General features: G+C 48.3%; 7 protein-coding genes across 7 annotated transcripts; 4 read left to right on the top strand and 3 right to left on the bottom strand.

Moving 5' to 3' along the window:
* Nucleotides 1-3: 3 nt before the first annotated feature.
* BC939DRAFT_32322 (uncharacterized protein) lies at nucleotides 4-1012 on the bottom strand. The gene is made up of 2 exons (XM_051551536.1): nucleotides 326-1012; nucleotides 4-224 (listed from the first exon to the last, which is right to left on the bottom strand). The coding sequence occupies exons 1-2, from the start codon at nucleotides 694-696 to the stop codon at nucleotides 83-85; spliced, it is 513 nt and encodes a 170-aa protein (XP_051406818.1). The 5' UTR covers nucleotides 697-1012; the 3' UTR covers nucleotides 4-82.
* Nucleotides 800-2485, top strand: BC939DRAFT_508014 (uncharacterized protein; the record flags this gene model as incomplete). The annotated part of the gene is made up of 4 exons (XM_051560954.1): nucleotides 800-1246; nucleotides 1346-1704; nucleotides 2258-2348; nucleotides 2447-2485. The coding sequence occupies 4 exons, from the start codon at nucleotides 800-802 to the stop codon at nucleotides 2483-2485; spliced, it is 936 nt and encodes a 311-aa protein (XP_051406819.1).
* Nucleotides 2486-3230: 745 nt separating this feature from the next.
* Nucleotides 3231-4249, bottom strand: BC939DRAFT_32337 (uncharacterized protein). The gene has a single exon (XM_051551537.1). The coding sequence runs from the start codon at nucleotides 4080-4082 to the stop codon at nucleotides 3456-3458; it is 627 nt and encodes a 208-aa protein (XP_051406820.1). The 5' UTR covers nucleotides 4083-4249; the 3' UTR covers nucleotides 3231-3455.
* A 3304-nt stretch (nucleotides 4250-7553) lies between these two features.
* On the top strand, nucleotides 7554-10164 carry BC939DRAFT_467986 (uncharacterized protein). Its single transcript, XM_051557862.1, has 8 exons — nucleotides 7554-7792; nucleotides 7899-8330; nucleotides 8440-8523; nucleotides 8625-8724; nucleotides 8827-8999; nucleotides 9092-9155; nucleotides 9266-9320; nucleotides 9405-10164. Exons 1-8 carry the CDS (start codon nucleotides 7779-7781, stop codon nucleotides 9956-9958), a joined length of 1476 nt encoding a protein of 491 aa, XP_051406821.1. The 5' UTR covers nucleotides 7554-7778; the 3' UTR covers nucleotides 9959-10164.
* A 725-nt stretch (nucleotides 10165-10889) lies between these two features.
* BC939DRAFT_533314 (uncharacterized protein) lies at nucleotides 10890-11405 on the bottom strand (the record flags this gene model as incomplete). Its single annotated transcript, XM_051561696.1, has 1 exon — nucleotides 10890-11405. The coding sequence occupies one exon, from the start codon at nucleotides 11403-11405 to the stop codon at nucleotides 10890-10892; it is 516 nt and encodes a 171-aa protein (XP_051406822.1).
* A 4256-nt stretch (nucleotides 11406-15661) lies between these two features.
* Nucleotides 15662-18311, top strand: BC939DRAFT_32425 (uncharacterized protein). The gene is made up of 5 exons (XM_051551545.1): nucleotides 15662-15687; nucleotides 15884-16054; nucleotides 16161-16264; nucleotides 16405-16981; nucleotides 17110-18311. Exons 2-5 carry the CDS (start codon nucleotides 15916-15918, stop codon nucleotides 18159-18161), a joined length of 1872 nt encoding a protein of 623 aa, XP_051406823.1. The 5' UTR covers nucleotides 15662-15687; nucleotides 15884-15915; the 3' UTR covers nucleotides 18162-18311.
* Nucleotides 18312-18461: 150 nt separating this feature from the next.
* Nucleotides 18462-18947, top strand: BC939DRAFT_481774 (uncharacterized protein; the record flags this gene model as incomplete). Its single annotated transcript, XM_051559056.1, has 1 exon — nucleotides 18462-18947. One exon carries the CDS (start codon nucleotides 18462-18464, stop codon nucleotides 18945-18947), a length of 486 nt encoding a protein of 161 aa, XP_051406824.1.
* Nucleotides 18948-19841: the final 894 nt, after the last annotated feature.

The raw sequence follows: 19841 nt of genomic DNA on the forward strand, positions 1-19841 counted from the left end.
TGTGAAGGGGTGTATGTCTTGGCAGATGTGGAGGAGGGGAGAGCGACGACTTGGGCTTGGGTTAGTTATATTAAAAGCAGATTTAGCTAAGAAGGAAAAAAAAAGGATGCCGAGGCGGGAGGGAAAGAGAAACACAAGCGATATAAAGTGAGGATTGTGGCAATTGACAAATGGTAGCAGACGTGACCCTATCCGTCGGTGCGTTCTTTCCCCCCACACCACATCTCCACTGTTGGTCAGTCAGTTGGTCAGTCAGTCAGTCAGTCAATCGGCTGAGTCCAGTTAAGAGGAAGAAAGAGAGAGAGACATAAAGAAAAAGACATACATTATTAGAGTCGACAGGAAAAAGGGACTAGCAAGAGAAGGGGATGGTGGCGAAGGCAGTGGTAGTAGGAGTAGAGCTGATGGTGGCGGTGAGGGGTATGGGAGGGTATTGTTATGAAGATAAGACGTTAATTGGGGTTGGGATGACTTGAAGGGGAGTGAATGGGAATTGGGATGACTGAACGAAGAAAAACACCTTTCACGTTTAGTAAATGACGATAGGGCGGAATGAACAAAAACGAGTGTTGTCAGATGGACTGTTGCAGGGGCTGCGCTTTGTTCATATGCTTCCATTGATATCACACCCTTACTCTCCAAGCGACATGTATCGCATGTACTTCTCTTCGTTCCCTCCTTCTTCTTTGTCTTCATCTCACGGTCATATTCATGTAAACGTGGGTTGCAGCAACTAAAATGTCAGCATATTTCCGTACAGACGCAAAGCATTTGAGCGGAAAGGCAGGCTAGTAATACAATGGTCTGCCATCAAGACAAGGCACTTGTTTCCGTTTCAGACCGCGGCCAACGTAGGAAGAAGGAGCGACGCGAGGAGAGAATCGGCCGACAAATTCCGAGCGAGTTGGCCGTAGGTTGGGACGAAGCCTTAGATATGGAAGATGGCTTCGACGACAACGATATACAAGTTGCCAAAGCCACGTTCTTGTCTGAAGCCCATGCTACTTCGCCGGACAAGTCATCCGCGACAACTTTAAGAAAACGCCCCTGCATTGATCCTCTTTCCGAAACTCTGTCCAACGATCTGGAAAAAGAGGAAGAGCCAATAGCCTCGGAGACCTTGGAGATGATTGAGAGGCTGCAGAAGGCCAAGCTATTGCAGAGCCAGATCAGAGAATTGCGAAAGGTCACGCCTCCTAGCAATACGTTCGTTTCAGTCAAACGGCCTTCAGGAAAAAGGGTGTCTGTAGAGGGGCGTAGAGCAGTACTTCATTGCTACGAGCTTTGCAGGGAGAAAAAGAGAACGCGAAACTTGTTACGACATCGGATTTTTTTTTCACGAAAGGCCTATTACATGGGATTCTCACTCAATACCGTCAAGAATATCGTGTTGAAAAAGGATAACGGAGACGCCCGAGGCATGCATCTACGCTATAATCACACTCTATCGTTTGCTTCAGATCTTCGATGGGTCGCAACGGAAATGAACATCAAGGGACAAGCTGTTAACGTTAGAGTCCTTTTTAACCGCATCAAGGTGCTATTTGTGGATCAATTCAAGATTCCAGGCAAGGAAGCGATTCGCTTGTTGATGAAGAAAGTGGGTTTCCGTTATCAGGATGTCAGGAACACTAGGAATTTTGTCGAGTCAGAGGATATCAAGGCCAAGAGGCGGCACTACCTTCAAGAGCGACGGTCCGACAAGTATAAGGATGCCATGTTTGTGTATTTGGACGAACCCTGCTGTAACCAGAACCATAGAGGATGGCTGTTTTGAGCGATCCGTTCCTTTGTTAGGCTCTCTCAGTTTAAAAGATAATGCGACGGAGACAGAAGACGCGCCAAACTGATTGTTCCGCAGGGTCTATTCTGTGTGCATGAGTAAAAGATTTGACGCTATCAATCACACCTTGTCCTCTTATTTCCCCACATCTATCAAGATCTGCCGAAACAAAAGGCTTCGTGTTCTTGACAGTGCAGGCATGCGTTCATGCCCATAAAATCTACGCCTTTTGGCAACTCTCCACTGCTCCCTCCCTTGCAATGCACCTTCATTTCACCAAAGCACACCTTTGACTTTATCAACCCTCCTCCTACGCATCCCCAACTTTCCTTACAGAACCATGCTTCAATGCAAATATAACCTTTATCCCTGACCTAGGGTGGCATACGAAAGCCCTGAAAGTCCCGCAAACCCAAGCCCAACAAGCCCAGCATGCCCAGCTCACACTTTTTTCTAAGCTACTCCCGGCTCTAGCTACCAGTACCACTACTACCGCCAGTCAGCAAGCACTGGAGTCATCTTCAAACTCTCGACACCCAAGAATGATACCACGGGGGCCCCCAACGTGAAGAGGGGATTATGGTAGGATGAAGACAAATAAGACAAATATGGAAATACTCGCTCTCGTATTAGTATTGCTAATAGTTCAACTTTATCCCTTAGACCGTCTCAACTAGAAAGAGAGACAGCCACCTAGGATAAATTTTAACTGATACGGCCAGTACAGTTATTCTTGCTGGGGCCGGCGGAGGGGCTCTGGGCGAGACAGGCTACTGATCCATTCGAGACCAATATTAGCCAAATTCTGGGCGCCCACAGTCCCTGTCTAGCCATCTCTGGCACCCATCCTCGAGACAGACGAATGCTCGATTCACTGGCTTTGCTATTCTTCGGTCCTTGTTTTGTCGTACACAGCTCGGGCATTTCGATGACGTGAGATACTCATCCGAACAAACGACGGTGTACCCGAGCTGTTTGCCTATGTAGCGCAATGGCATGCGGAAACATGGCATCAGTATCGATACTGGATTGAAAACAAGCAAATTGCAACGAATATGTTTATAACAACATACTTTGTGGAAAAAATACCTTTTGAAGCTCTCGTGTAGCCTGGTATGGATATTGAACTTTCCTGACCCGTATACAAACATCGCCGGTCTCGTTGGCCCAGTATGCATCCCGCCTTGTGGGTCCATAGTTCGCAATGCTCCATGCACGGCATGATCCTTCTCAGCCCGGTTCGCCTTTTTGAGCTCCCACAGCTTTTTTTTCATCGAACGGGATCCGTAAAAATCGCGAAATGGTTGTAGGACATAGCTGAACTGTCGGAGGCCGCGCCGGTGTTCTTCCATGCTTACGAATGACGACGACGGTAGCGAGGCTTCCAATTCCGATATGCTAGGCGTCTCGCATGTGTGCCCACTCAGTCCTGCATTGTCTTTGATTGTGACAGTGGCCCGTTCGCGTTTTTTGGCCTCCAACGCGGCTCTGAATGACAAGCTGGGACTGTAGAGAGCGGAGCTCTGATAGGCAGGTTCGTGACTTGGTTCGGTTTTCGAGGGTCCAGCGCACAAAATGATGCTGAAACTACTTCACCGGGGTCCATCCTCACAACCATAACATTCTGGAGGTCTTGATCGAAAGCCTTTGCAAGAGACCCTTTGTTAAGAGATCACGATGTAATCTCCGGGATCCGCGTCTTAATTTTGTATGACTGCCATCGTCGTCGTATTTCAAATGCCATTAGGTGGAGCTGGACTCCGTCTGTTCTCATCATATTGCTGATGGCATAGTGCTCCTTGACGCTGTCATTACTTGGGAAGGCAGGGGGCACGGGAGGCTCCGTGCCTTCGGCAGCTGCTTGCTTCCTAGCCTTGTGGTTTGCAAAGACCCTCTTCATGTACCCATCGAGTGCAGCTTGGCCGTATGTATTTGGATGGTCCTTCAGCAATCGGTTCATGGTCGTTGTTTTCTTTCCATATGAAGTCTGGTTCTTGAGGGGATCCGCCTTGGTCTCGACCTTGTATCTGATAAATAGTAGTCGGAAAAGCTCCCCATACTTCTCTGATGCAAGTTCGTGGGCCATCTCGGAAGAGCAGACTTGAGATTCCATGATATGCCGCGCAGGGCGCGTCTTTGAATTTGTATTGCCCCAAAGAAGTGAAAGGATGGCAGTCTCAGAGCATAAGATGAAAGAGTCTCCTAACTTCGACACTGGACAGAAAATAGGACGCAACTCTGACGGCACACGGAGAAAGTACCTCCACCAAGTTTGGATGTGCCCCTTCTTAAATGGCATCTTGTCTTTTTGTTTATCGCCGTCGGAGCTCTCATCATCCTCAAGTGGAGGTATATCGTCCGTGAATAAACGAGCGCGCTTCAGCTAATAGAAACAAGAAATAAACGTAAATCCACAGTGGAAAAGCAAATCGACGCGAGATATGTCTTATTCCGGACATGGAAATGTTACCTTGTTCACGATGAACTTGGGCAGCCTCTGGAAATGTTCCCGAACCGCGGTCCGGACCTCCACCGCCAGTTCCGCCTGGATGACACTTAGGGGTATATCTTGGCAGTCCTTTGTCGGTATGCAATCTGAAAGAACGCTCTGGAAATTGTCATAAATTGAGCGCGCAATTGTTTTCGCCTGAGTTGCCGCCGGGTCTTTAGATGGTCTTCCGCGGGGCGCTACTGGGCCATTCAGAACCAAAGAGATCAAATTTCTGATGATAGTTTCCCCATGTGCCTTGTGCAGAATGAGATCAAGTGGGTCCGCGTTCTTGTGCTTCTTGTGCTGGACTTTCGGAGCACTCGCTTGATTGACATCAGTGCCCAAGTTCTGGTTTGGCGCCGGGCGCGCTTGATCTGAATTGGATGTGGTGGCAGTGCTGACCTCCTTGTAGAGGAAAAGCTCGAGCGCTTTAAACACGAGAATACGAGTTTGGCTCATGATGCGGACCGCCTCGCTGATGCGTTCCGCGACGATCTTGGTCTGGACTACGTTGAGCTTCGTGGTACGGTGCAGGCATCCTGTGATCGACCCTGCAGTCATTGCGGTAGTCTTGAAAGCCTCCCCGAACAGGTGCTTAGTCAGGTTAGCTCCAGCTCGCCTCTCCACTTTTTCACCATTCTCCTCGTCCTTCTTGGACTTCGTCTTGGTTTCACTCGCGGCCTTAGGATTATCATCCATACTTCCGTCCTTCTTCTTCCGCGGGCGCGGTTCCTCGATGGAGATCTTTCCAATGCGACCTTGTCAACCGGGCATGACTGGCTGACATCCATGACAACATGAGGGGATAACGAGGGTTGGCATCTCCGTTCCTGCTCTTGTACCTAAGGGACAATCCAAAAATTAAAAAAAAAAAAAACAATAAGATGATTGTACCGAAGCGACAAAGCTGTAAAAGGTCGTAATGGATTTGAACTCGCTAACAAAGTCATACGACAATCATACCTGCTTCATCTCCATTTTGCCTCCCGGACTTTTTTACGTCTTGTTTTGCCTTTGGGGCGTCGCTTTCTCCGTTGCTGGGCATTCCCTTCCTTACATCTGCGGCGACGGCGTCGGGCCTGAAGAATCATCTGCTGTCCAGGCGTCTGCAGGCTGTGCTGGGCATGGGAAGAAAACGCCAAGCCTGCGGAAGTGTCGCTGGTGAGTGCATCGACTGGAGGATTTGTCCGCGAGGCTCGAGTCATATTTCTCCTTCGCAGCTTGCACTTCTCGAGCTTCTGGAGTATGCCCCGTATTTTCTCGTGGATCGTGCACGATGGCGTAGCGAGTCAAGATAGTCCTCACGCACTTGAACGAAAGCCGAAATGGCGTGAGTGTAATCGTCCACATTCTTGTTCTGTCCTCCTTTCGCCCGCTGCAAATACTTCTGGATCAGCTCCTTGATAATGCCAGCCTCAGTCCTCTTGGATCCTGGCGCGTCCATTGTCGATCCATCGCCTGCTGCGGTCTCGGTCCTCAGCTCTCGAATGACCTTGGCGTTTCTTTGGGGGCCGCGCCACGGGAGTGCCTTGGAGTAATCGTTCTTAGTAATGATTGATGCCAGCAACAGCTCACGGTCACATGCGAGGTCCAAAGACTCGAGCAGGTCAGCCTTCTTGTACGTGATAAGCTCTCGGTACTTTCCGACGGGTATAGTGATTTCTCTAACACCTTGATATACCATCATATCACTGTCGGCGGTAATGATTGCGAGGTCGTCTTTGTTGTTATCAGCTTGATACAACTCGGCAATGTGCGTGCCTGCTTGGAAGGGAAATTCGTAGGTGTGCCGCTCCAAGGTCTCCAGCCATTTCTTATGTCTGCCAGCGCTGCCTTGGATGTCTTGTAGGCGTTTCGACATTGCTTGTACAGGGGGCCCAAAGAGCCGCAGTTTTTTCCTATGGCGTTGTCTACTCGCACCTCCAGAGTCTTGATCCGGTTGCTGAGGGATATGGCCCGATCTTGTCGCTCCTGGGACTTTTGTATCGAGGCCTCTCCGTCAAAGTGTAGAACCGTGGTTGATTTGCTAAAGTGCTTTGACATGATTTTGTTGAGATCGTGCGCTATGTGGCCGTAATTCTGTGACTAGAGATGAGGCAGGACCAAGGGACGAAACAGCAGAACATGTGTCAGCACTTGGTTGCTATGCTGTGCAAGCTGATACGAAATCATTGGCACATTTAATTACCTGCTCTGTTATTCCAGATCGGTCTGGTGTCAATCGTCCGTTAGGGCCAATGAACAGTGCAGGATGTTGCACGCCGGCAGCCTGTACCTCGCTTGCATAACTAGGGCAAGCCTTTCCTCGCTTGGATGGAGCCTCGGAGAAACTCAGGGCGGGTTCTTGATGCCGCTTCTCCTGCTAGTGCTGGCGTCTACAGCAGAAGGCGCGTCTTGCGCTGCTGAGGCTGTGGAGACTGCAGGGGCTGTGGGCACTGCGAGAAAGGTCGCCGTTGCTGTTAGGACGGAAGCCGCTGGTACGCTGGTATTTGTCGTAGCCGCTGCCTCAGCTCTCGCTTCTTTGGCGACTCTGTTACACGTCGCTTTGAAGGTCCTTGTTTGCAAGGATCCAAAGTACAGACTTAAGACATTGACATGAACTTTCTTGCTCTGCAGATCATAAGCTAGCGTTCCTTTGGTGTCTTCTATAGCTTTGAGTAGCCCAGTGGCTCCCATCTGGTACGATAAAGGCCAAATCAAAGTAGACAGCTAATGAGAATCAAATTTGGTGCACGTATCCATTCGCAGAAGCATTCAAGACTCACGTTAAGAATATGCGACAGTGCTTGAGGGCCGATAGGGGAGTGGATGAGGAAAGGAGTGGGGTCAAGGATGTGCGGAATGACGTTTCTTTAAAGGCCCCGTGTTCACACTGATTATTTCATTCGTATCTTGCACTGTTCTCGTAAACCACCTAGACTGGGTCGGCGAAAAACTGCAGTTACTGCAACATAGTGTATTTCGCGTAAAGGAGGGGGCCGACGAGAAAAAAATGGCGCCAAAGGCTTCTAGACTGGAGTCTCCAAATGACTGTAAACATGTACCCTGGAGGATAGCAATAAGAATGGAGGCAATCCTTTATTCGAGTGCGCAAGCTATTTTATTCTAGACAACTGGATTGTTAACAACGTGAATTTCTGCAAAGACCCCTAAAATTTGGCCCTGTAATTCAGGAACACCCTCTCTTTTTGTTTTTTTGGCCTCCTCAGGCTCAGTGACCAACTGCGCCACCGAATAAAAAAGAGACGTGTGCCCACCGGCTCTGATCCCTCTTTCTGCGATTCTCTCCTTCGTCCTAGGACTCAATTCCTTCACTTCTTCAATCTTCACTTTCACCACCATCGAAGACGCTCCACCAAGCAGACACAGGAAGGTGCAGCTCAATCAAGGAAGCCCCCAACAGCGACAAACAGGTCAAAGCACGCGAACGAACAGATCCTCCTAATCCAGCGCGTCGTCGTCCACTCATCAACAACGCGCCCTCATTTTCAGTACCCCTAGACAATGTCGCTCTTTGGGCAAGTGCAAAACAGAAAACAGGCCGGTGGTAATTTTTCTCTGTCAACGATGGACATTTATCCCAGTCTTTGCTAACTAATGGACACGACACTCATCATCAAATAGATTTGGGACTGCCACCTCTACACCGGCTGCCCCTGCAAGCACCACGGCGCCTAGTCTCTTTGGTGCCACTGCGCCTACTACCTCCACAGCGGTAAACCCTTTCGGAGGCACCACAGCAAGCCCATTTGGGTCCCTAGGGGCCACACCAGCATCCTCAGCCGCATCAAACCTTGCTGTAACTACTGCTTTACCAACTGCCGCTCCAACTGCCACCACTACCACGGCTTCGCTCTATCCCACCCTTGCTGTCTCAACTTCTGCCGCGTCGACCTCAGCTACAGCTGCCCCCAGTCTTTTTGCAGCTGCGCCTGCGGCCCTCTCTACTGGATCGCTCTTTAATAATGCCAGCTCGACTGCTGCCTCAAACGCACTCAGTACTGCTGCCCAAAAGAACACCCTCACCGCCTCTTCCTTGACAGCAACACCCGCAGCGTAATAATCGGTCTAATGACATGAAGCAACATTCGCTTCTCCAGCAGTACTGGTCGACATTGTGTAAGAATAATCAGTGTCGTGTCCTTTTTCATCTTATTCGATATAGAGCTCTCACGCCTGATACCATTGCTGGATCGACCAAATACACTGAGCTGCCCGTGGATGCGAAAAACATGCTTGATCAGTTTCAGTAAGGCGCCAGGATTGTGTTTATACATCGACTGTATACAATGGCATGTCTCAGCCTTTCAAATATCAAACAGATTCTGTTACTTAAAACTATTTACTCAGTTCGTTTCTCCAGGGTCAAATCCACCTCTCTGCAACACTCACTGCACGACCATCTGGGTCGCTTGACAAAATCTCTAAGGACACAGAAGAGCTTTCAAAGGTGTGATTTCTTTTCTTCACACTATGTGGCATCCCAGCGATTTCTTTTTCTAGGTTGTTGACTAATATGACTTTGATCATACAATACTCTGGACTATGACAGAGATTGGCAACACTGAATGATGCGCTGGATCGTGACACAAAGGTGATTCAGGCCTTGCAGGATAATGTTGGACAGGAGCTCAAGCAGGCCGACTCTGCTGGAAGGACTATCGAGGCATATGCGGACACGTCGCGCGCCAACTTTTTATATGCCGGAGACAATTCTGCAGGACAGTAAGTTACTGGCTACTTGCATACCCTGTCCATTCACAGCATGCAACAGTAGATCGACTCACCAACATCCTTCTTATTCGCTCGATATCCAGATACTTTACAGACCGATGCCAGTCATTTGAGGAGCAACTGAGGCAGTTCCGGAGCACGATTGAGGTAAGCTCTTTTTTCCAAAGCGCAAGGTCTATTTTGCGGACCAGAAAGAGTCCTCAATTGCGCCATAAACAAGCTAACGTAATATTTGTTTAAATACATCAATCCCATAGGAAATTGAGCGCCATCTTGCATCCTTTGGGGCCAAGCATCCTCCTATGGCTCAAGGTATACTTCCGCTTTCTCCATTTTAAATACTAAAAGCCCAATTACCTTTGATTAATTTAATGTTTTTTTCTCCTTGTTTTTCAGCGCTCCCCGAAGTAATGAGAAACCAACATGGGGCCTTTTTGACCGTGGCAGGAAGAGTCGCTACTCTGCACGACGAAATCAGGGATAAGGAAAAGGCGTATCTTATGTTCAGACGCAAATACTATGACGATGACTCGGACCCATTCCAGACAAGTAGCAAACATCGGAAGAAGGACACCAGTCAATACGTACATTCACTTCGGAGCAGCGGATGGACTGTGGACGGTCAAAAGTCATTCAGAGAGATTGCAAAGGAGACGCTTCGTCCTGGCAATGCCAATACCGCCAAACCAGCTGTCTCAACAACAGCAGTAGCACCAACAACCACAGGACTCTTTGGTGCCGCACCTGCAGCCGGTACCAACTTTTTCGGAAGCATGCCTAGCACCACCGCCACCATGACCAGTGCTGCACCTACATTTTCGCTCACAGCGCCCGCAACCACCATCCCGACCACGGGTTTGTTTGGTGCGCCTGCAACCAGCACGCCGGCCACTGGTCTTTTTGGTGCTCCCGCAGCCGCATCCTTTGGCGGCTTCAAGATCGGAAAATAGAGCTCTACGTTGTTGCAAAGAACGCGCATCTCATGGATTGTTCAAGAAAATAAAGAAGGGCGTGGTGCAATAGGTTTAAGTCTGGGGGTGTGGTTGAGTAGATGTTTATTTGAGGTTCCATCAATTGGCAACGGTGCTCTTAAATAGTTGGTCTTGCTCTACACTCCCTTTTGCCATAAAATGCACTTTTCATAGCAAAGACGCATTTTATCGACTTTTGTCAACTGAATTGAAATATATAAGGGGCGTTATTCAATCAGGTGGTGGCGTAGGACGCACATTATATCCTCGCATAGTTTGCCTCATATCTGCATCAGCATGCATGCTTGGCGATCGAGTTGCTTGAGGGTGAAGTCGCGAGCCACCGAAAATCAGCACGTGAGCTGATCCGTATATCCAAACAGAAATAAACTTAATGAATAACGCCCCTTAAATATTGCAATTCAGTTGACAAAAGTCGATAAAATGCACCTTTGCTATGAAAAGTGCATTTTATGGCAAAAGGGAGTGTAGTTCAAACTCGTTGTACGTGGATTTATCCTTAATGACATCAGCGCTGCTATGCATCTGCCATCCATGAACCACTCCAGCTCGGGCTCGCTCGCAAGCACCTTGCCGCATATGTGGATTCATTCTCCCAGAGACAGTAAAGTTGAGCCGAATAACCTATCAAGATGCATAGAAGACGATGATTGAAACGCTTGAGATAAGGCCAACACAAAAAGAGGTCATTTGTGTGCAATGCTTATGATATCGTAGAGTGTCTGGAGCATGCCATAAAATATGTGCCCTTGATCGCTGTCATCAATGTCTGTCTTCAGATCTGGTGTGATCCAGCGAACCCTTCCTGCCACTCTACTATATAGTCCAGTACCTCCAGTGATCTCTAGAGACGATTACTAATAGGGATGGATTTGTCACCACACTCCCCCTACTGTTTAATGAGACTCTTCAATGCTGGATCCTCGTCCAGTGCGGGTAGAATAGTGGCATCAGGCGTTCGACCGCTACGCATACGTGTTATGTCGGCCGCGACGACCTGACTGCTCCAATAAGCAGCGTTATACATCGCTTTTCGGTAACTTGTGGAGGCATTCTGCCGAGCGGTATCGACCATCTTCCACTCCCTAGGAGTAAGAGCCCAAGCCCGGCACGGCACTTTGGTGGTCAATGCTGACCACGAAAGACGAGGCGGTGGCCCAGGAACGGCCAGAAGGTTGTCGAAAGACGATGCTATAGACGATCCGGTGTATTCGTCCTGACTGTATCTCTCGTACTCAGGGAAGTCGAGGAGTGGACCGACCGGATGAAAGATCTTGATGTCGATCTCAGGGTTGAATCGTACCCATGGAAGGGCACGCGCAATGGTGCTGGTGGCGGTGCTGGTGCTGTTGCTGGTGCTGTTGCTGGTGCTGTCGCCGATGACGGGTGTGCTTTGCTGAGACATGTTTGTAATTGGCTGTTCGAGTGTGTTTGTGTGTATGAGCGTGTGTACGTGCCGGTATGAGGATATATGGAGAAAGATGTTTGGCACGGTGGTTGAAGGAGAACCACGGTGAAGAGCATAGTTTAAATCTCTTTCTTCCATCCTCAGGATCATCCCTATCGCCATCCGAATTTCTTTTCTACCTCACATGCTCAGTCACGATTCTGATTGGAGCTGTCCTGTATTAGATACCTGAAAGCGAAGGGAATCCCAAGAGCATCATTTTTCGCGAGATCGTTGCAGGAGAGAGAAAGGAAGTACTCTGCAACGCAGAGGAGATAGTATTCGCCCTGTGGGATCATTCTACGTCATTCACGGACCACCGCGCACTGACGTTCATTCATTCTCAGAAGATGAACTCTATACTCACTGGATGGCAAGAGAGTATCCTGGAATACACGTTTAAAGTCGTTTACCAACCAGGAGTGCTTAATGAGCCTACGAAGATTTATACCTACATGCATTTTATCCAGGATAATCAAACTCCCAGAGAGGCGGTGCAGAAGACCGATACCCACGCGCTTGGCCATTTTGGCACTAATGCCATGGTCAATCGTATTTACTCTCTCAACAAAACTTGGTCCTTGATGGCTAAAGACTGCTTAGAATCTGTTCAGCGCTGTACAGAATGTCAACGCGTAAATATAGGACACAAGGGATATCATCCTCTGTTTGCAATACATGCCCAACTGCCCGGAGAGCATATGGCGATAGATCTTGCCGGACCTCTCCCAGAAAGTACCAAAGGGAACACCATGTTGCTCATTTCAATAGATGTCTGCATTCGGTTCGTCTTTCTCGTGCCCATGAAAAACAAGACAGCAACAACCGTAGCGCACAAATTATTTAAGATATTTACCATCCCCACATTTTGTAGTCGGACAATGGAAAAGAGTTCGTTAATGAGGTTATGAGAGTGATGACCGCAGAGATGGGTGTACAACATCGGTTGGTTACTCCATATCACCGAGAACCATTTTAAGACAGCTGTAAACATTATCCGTAAAGAAATCAAAGCGAAGAAACGCAATCGGGACCGACATGTCACCGTGGCTGAATTAGCCATTTAGCCATGAATATGAGGATTGCTGCATTGCACAATTCCTCCCCTTTTTCGTTATTTTTTGCCAGACGATTTAACGGTTTTCATAATTTTTCAAACAACAAGGATGAACGATTATCCCATAGCGAATCCTTGGAGCGACTTCTACACATTACTGAAGTTGACTTCCCAGCTGTGAGCGCCAAGTCCCGTGCCACTCAGAAAAGAATGATTGAGCGATTCAACAGAACGGTACTGCACAATGAGTTTCCTGATGGAGCCAAGGTCATGACTCTCGATCCTATCCTGGGTGATAAATTGACGCCCAAGTATGAAGGTCCTAACGTTGTTGTGCGTAGAACTACTGGCGGTGCGTATGTTTTGAAGGGTGGCGCTGGCGATTTACTTCAACGCCAGTACGCCCCATCCCAGCTCAAACTCGTACCAGACGACTGCGGCGACACCACTTACAAAGTAGAAGAGATTCTCGAACATCGGGATGATTCTGAGGGGGGGATGGAATATATTTCGTAAGCTGGAAAGGGTATACAGAGAGGACCCGGATGAAAACTTTATTGAGAGAAAGTGTATTACAGACTACTGGAAGAGCTGCGATCTTCCTGGACCGCATTCTCGACCGCAACCTCGTCAAACTTTGAAGAGCCACAGGCGAAGCAGAATCAGCACGAGTCACTTTGACGCAGCGTCCAGAAGCACGTAAAAATAATATGAACAATTCTGCTGATAGTGTAACCACCTCGAAACCTAAACGCGGTCGCCCACCAAAGGTCAATATAAGGACGAGATGGGCCACAAAGCAAATCAGCGGGCAGAAAATAGAGGAGTATGAGAATGTGTTTTGATGAACTTTCCCCTTGAATCACGACAGAAGTTCTCCTTCAGGGGTTCTCTCGCAAGGCCTTTTTGCTTTTTGCCTTGTAGTGATTATTACAACTGTCATGTAGAGGTTTTAAACTTTCCCTTGAATTTTATAATTTTATTTACTTGAGGTTTTCAATCGGCCCAACATGAGCTTACGCCTCCTATGGGAGCGGAGCTGTGCCAAATTGGACAGGCACTTTACTAGGATCAGTTAAATAGAAAAGACCGTCCGGCGACCTATATAATGGGGACCGGACGGTGCTATTAAAGATCCCGCTCTTGTCTCGTGTCTAATTGTTATTAGATAGTAAGTGTTAACCTTAATCTATTGCAAGTTTAAGCATGGGGACAAAGTATACAGAGGAACCATCCACGTTGCTCGTTTAGATGATGCCGGAGTGAAGGCGAGGGCCTGATACGTTTAGCGGACATGATTGAGTGGGTGTACAGGAGAAGAAAGAACGCCGATCTCTGGGGATTTATTGATCGATCCAGCCATCCTGCACTAGCTCATAAAGAAAAGATACTTGGGAGAATAGAAACTTGTTCTGCCTTGAGGAGTCCACCCCTTCTCTTCAACGAGAAAACAACACAGCGTGAAACATGTTGTTTAATCCCGCGATCCTTGTTCTTGCGATCCACGAATGTGTGCTTCCGAAAATACGATGCCATAATGCTTGTCGATATCTATCAGGCTGCTCACTGGTAGGTGATCCCAGGCTGTTATTGCTGAATCCTTGTGTATGTATTTATCTAAAGATGACTCCAGCTCCGGAGAAGAGGTAACACGCGTAGAGTCCTTGGCTCTGTAGTTTCGCATCGTGTGCGTATAATTGGGTTTGCCCGTTTTGCATCCAAAGAAGGGATCTGGGCTTCAAAGTATCCCCCATTCATCCTTTCTTGTACTTTCCCTTGCCATCATTGTGTGTGTATGTTTTTTTTTTTTTTTTTTTTTTGAAACTACGACCACACCCTACTGTAACTCTGTCTGATTTTATTTATCAGATCCTTGGATTTACGCCCAATCTGGCCTGGGTGAAGTGAAGTACACACGAATCTGATAAGCGACAGGACACGATCTCGCATCTTTAGTGTGCGACCATACGCCCATCTGGGGTTTTCAATGTCAGTTTGTTTGCTGACTTGGAAGGAGATCGGCTAATACGGTCTCTACCGAGTCTAGAGCCAGGGGGTTCTTTCTACCGAACAAACCGAGCCAGGATAGTCTATGGTACGTTACTCTCCAGCGTTGGATGCACAGAGAAAACACTGAATCCCACGCGGCCGCAGACTAGTGTTGTTCGGTACATGCGCCTTGTACTTTCTCCCTTCGGGGTCTGACAAATTATAGCAGACCACGGATCGAAAACCAGGCTACTCAAAGAATTTGAGTATGTACACCTACTTCCTATTACAGATCCGTCTGGCACATGCAGGCAAGGATAAGGTCCTAATCCCGGTAAATAGAGCGACCGCTGGTATCCAAAGACATCCATGCGGCTGCATCATGACTCGACTGGACTTAATCTAGATCGCTGTTAAAATAACCTCCCCAGCACGAAGCAAAATCGTCTGGATTGTACCATCGCCGAGATGAATGTATCCCATCTTAGGAAATGATATAAAAGACAACTTCCTTCCCCGCTATGTTCTGATCCTTGCCCAGCCCTTCACAGTTTCCTACGGTCACCCCCCTCTCGTCCCAAGAAAATTTTTAGCGATTGACCCCGGCAGTCGCTAGCATCCCTCCCTTAGCCACCCCCGCCCTGCTTCTTCTCTGCTTCCCTGTATTATCGTTCCATTGGTCTTCGTCTTTCATTTTCACACGGATAGGAAAGCACACATTAGCCGCAAAGATGTACGCATACGCATTCTTCTCCCTGTTAGGGATGCTGTTCTTGCTAGCCTTCTGGCTCGGCGACTTCAACATGCTCTGGCACACAAAAGCCGAAGTTGCAGATGTATATCATGTCGGACTCCGTGACTATTACTTCTGGGGCCTCTGTATCTCCCCCTCGATCGTCAGTCACTTCGTCACAGTCTGGGGCCACTATTACCGTGCAGACTCGATTTTCCAGCGGAGCATCAGCCGAGTCTCGTGGCCTGTATCCCAGACCTCCGAGCAAAGGAGAGCCAATTGGTTGAACCAGATCTCAATATGGGAGGAGCATGACCCCTGGGTCGGATTCACCTACAAGTACTGGGCGCTTGTTTTTATTGCGACTACTGTAAATCTAGTTTGGTTCTTTCAACCGTGGGTTAACGACATTGGTGAAGCCCTTGCAGAGGAAGAAGGTCCTCTCGCGATTGTTTGGGGATGTAAGCAATCTTGACAATTGTATTTGTTGCTGTTGATGTTGCTTCTGTTATTACTACTACTACTACTACTACTACTACTACTACTACTACTACTGCTGCTGTTGCATTTTTTCCCTTTTTTTGTTGTCAATACATAATTCATACTAAAAGGCATATTTCATATCTCTTACAATGTCATGCATCAACTGATAAACAGCCTATATAGGATACGGAAGTGGTTATGCCGCGATGGGGTCCTGTGGTATGATATTGTTCCTAGTTCTCCGTCGTTCCATGCTCCACGCTCTCGGCTTCACCTACCAAGATCTCTTGCCTCTCCATCGCGGAATGGGCTTCGCGTTCATTTTTTGGTCCGTCGTACACACCAGTAAGTGAACGTCCTCAGAATCGCCCCATCCTATCCCTCCTCGCCCAACTTTTAATTTCACGCTTCTCTTTGCGCTAAACTCGTTTTTTACTTGCTTGATTTCCAGTTGGATACATGGTCCACATCATCGCGGAAGATGCCCTAGCTGAGGAGATTAACTTTGATGGCGAGACTCGAGGACCTCAAAACATTCTCGGCTTTGTCGCCTTGGTAAGAAGATTTTCTAATACTTCCTTCAATAGCCATACTGCGCCTATTCCTTTCGCCAAGATGGTGGTGACACACACACATTCACTTAAAAGAATCTTGTTAACTAACACGAATCATTTAACCACCAACGGACGCTTCAGGCTGCGGTCATCGCGCTAGGAATTCTTTCGATCCCATATATCCGTCGTCGGTTCTACGTCGTTTTCCTGGTCACGCATCGCTACTTGACGGTCATCACATTTGCAGGCACACTCATGCATTACCCATACTTCATGACCTGGTATTACGTTATCCCCTCGATGTGTCTTTTCCTTGCGGATCGATTCGTCCCCAAGATTATACAGTCATTCTCGGTAGCCCCCGAGGTAATCTGCACATTCAACAACGAGACCGATATTTTGACCATCGTGATCACCTCCAGAAGTCGACTCGAGCCATTGAAGCCGTATTATCCTGGCGATTATATCAGTCTTCAGTTGAGGTCACTCAGCGAGATCTACCATCCCTTCACGATCGCTTCCTACTGGGCTGAGGACCCATACTCAATGACGCTCTACATCAGGACGTTTGGTGAGCACAGGAACAGCTGGACGCATGCTGTATCAGGTCTCTGTGGCAAGGGCGGCGAGCCAGTCATGCTTCCCATGAATGTTGAGGGTGTCTTTGGAGACCGCCGCCATGACTATCTTTGCTCGGATGTCGTAGTGCTCTACGCCGGTAAGGCATACTGCTTCACTGATTTGCGTTTTGCACTGTCTCTTTACCGGCCATCATCGACATTCAGGTACTAAACCCTTGCTCTCTATTTTCTCCTATCATCTCCTGCTTCACTGTCCTATTCCTAGCGGGAGCTGCTATTACAACATTCATGCCGCTGATCAAATCCATCGCCGCGCAAATCGACGCCAAGTCTGCGTCCTCTGAGCCTCAAAGCACCATCAAGGTCTACCTTATTTGCACGTTCCGCTACGAGAGCGAGCTCTATGCCTACGGCGATTTCCTACACCAGATCACGCACGACTCCCGATTCACATCTTGGTTGTGGGCCGACATCTATGTCTCTCGCCCCTCAAAGTCTCTCCTGCATGCCATCACCGCCGATGCTGAGCCTGCTTTTGGCGGCGATGAAAAGATCATGGCCAAGGCATCCGCCAATTCCAACACAGATGTCGACGCGGAAATCATATCGATCGAGCCTGTTCAACTGGATGCACACGGCCGTGACATCTCAATTGCCGCCATTGTCGTATCCAAGAATGAACATAGTAACAGCAGCGAGCGATATGTCGACCGATCTCTGCCGACATTCCTCGCCTCCGACTCTGCGACTGTCTCCACGATCCATGCCAGACGCGATCTGCTCATCACCGCCGCCATACTTTTGATTCCATTTGGCGCATTTATTGGCCTTCGATACGCAGGCTTGGAGGGCACGTGGGATGGTGAGTCGCGCTGGTGCAGGACGACGCAGATCTACGATCAAAACATGACTAACAAGTGCATGTGGAACTATACCATGACCCCCGGCGTCCTGCATATTGTTGCGGCCTCGATCATTGGTTATCTGCTCATCTTTGTCGCACGGTGGTCCTCTCGACGCGATACCAAGAGCAACATGGAAAGTGTGGACGATCAGGCCAAGTACATAAGATCTGTGCTGGCAAGCCAACTGACCATCCCCGATGGCAGCATTCGATTCAAGCCCATACGTCTGGATGTGGAAAAGTCAATCCAAGAGCTGGTTGCACACCAGGTTGGAATGAGTTCTGACAAGAAGAATGGAAAAACCACCGCAGTCATTGTGGGAGGACCCGATAGTTTCTTAGATGCCGTCGAGCAAGGTTCCAAGAAGGCAGCATGGTCTGTGGAATTCCACCGCGAGACTTGGTCGCCTTAGAAAAAATTAATTCCATCATTAGTACCGTCAACAGCAGCGAAGAGCTCCAATACGTTTCTTACTGGCGTTTTAATAAACAAGCATAAAACATTGATATGTTCTGCTTCAATCAATTGAACCAATCTGAGAGTGTGACTAACGAGCACTTGGACCAAACGTTACGTGCCCTCGCAGATGCTCTGGTATGTTATCCGACCGACAGTGCTACGCCTTGTCCTGACGAGATAGTAAATCATATACTAACGTGCTTCTGTTCTCCCCGGTAACTATGCATTAAGATACTTCGTTTAGCTGATACATATGGACATGACTGACAAGGACGGTGATGTAACTATGAACTGCAACCCCTTCGGCGACGGTATAAATGACGGCAACCACGAAGATCATGACCTTATCAGCGACAATGTAGATGAAGAAGAGCAAAGTGGCGATGAGACTCCTGTCGGTGATGAAGCCCCTGTCCGCGATGCCGTGAGAGACAGTCTGTTCTCTGATCCGTATATTCTGGATACAGCTAATTCATTTAGAATTGAGGGGAACCAGATAGTAACCCGGAACCATAAAAGCTGCTTGGTCTTTTGCCTCAAGGCGAGATACTTCGAGGGTTGGAAGGCGCGCCATCAGATTAGTGTCAGCACCGATTTTAGCCCGCATAAGGAGCCGCGCGCGCATACCACTCAATTGACGGGGTGTAGTTCTCAAGGCAAGGAAGAGAGGGCCGATCAGATCGAGACTCGTTATGATTGTCATCGCAGGGGCGAGAAGTACGAACGCAAAGATAGATAACTAGGCGGAAAATCAGGGAAGATCAGGTTGAGACTTGGGTCGAATAAATGTCGATGTACAGTCACCTTACAAAACTAATTAGCGAATCATAAGTTTTACCCATGCTTTTGCGCATTCTTTTTCAAATTACCTATATACAACACACCTAAAGAGTTATGCAGTCGCTATGGAAATTTTCATATCTGTCGAGAGGAGCTCTTGGGAAACATCCATGGTGAATGTCAGGGTGGTGAATCCTGAAGGAAAGGGCTGCGGCTCGTTCAATATCTGCCATTACCACCAGTGTGCTTTTTCACGAATTCCACTCTTTGGAGCATCGTGTCGATCAGCCTTGCCAGCTGTTCTTGCGATAGAAGCATTCCACTCCTCCACTAGAGCTCTTACCAGTGTTTCAATGTCCCGAGGTTGTCTTTGTCGTCGATTGAGAGAGGTGCCAAGGAAAGACCAGACATGGTCGATGGGGTTCAATTCTGAGGAGTCGTCTGGCCAGTCCTCTATCTTGCGAACGCCGTGTACTTGGCGCTAATCCTTTGGCAGCGCGCAGCTGTGCATTGGGGCACTATCTTCCATGGCGGTTATTCAAGCTGCTATTGATTGTGCTTGGAGAAGAAAAGTCGTGCTGAAGAAAAGATGTATTTATTTGCTCATGGTTAGAAAAAATTTAAATTCGCTAATTAGTTTTGTTAGGTGGCTGTACGTGTCCTCATTGGTTGGAAGTGCCGAGGAGCCGTGCCACAAGGTACCTGTGGACGAAAATGCCAGCAATAGGTCGGCTGCGATGCAATTGTTTGCCGATGTCGATTTCCGAACAAATGTCTTTGACTCAGGGAAGTTATGCGACGCAGAATACAGACAACAGGATACCAATAAATCAACCTCGTCATTGACTGGCGC

This window comes from Gamsiella multidivaricata (genome assembly GCF_025024155.1).
Source record: "Gamsiella multidivaricata strain RSA 2152 chromosome Unknown BC939scaffold_114, whole genome shotgun sequence".
Taxonomy (NCBI): domain Eukaryota; kingdom Fungi; phylum Mortierellomycota; class Mortierellomycetes; order Mortierellales; family Mortierellaceae; genus Gamsiella; species Gamsiella multidivaricata.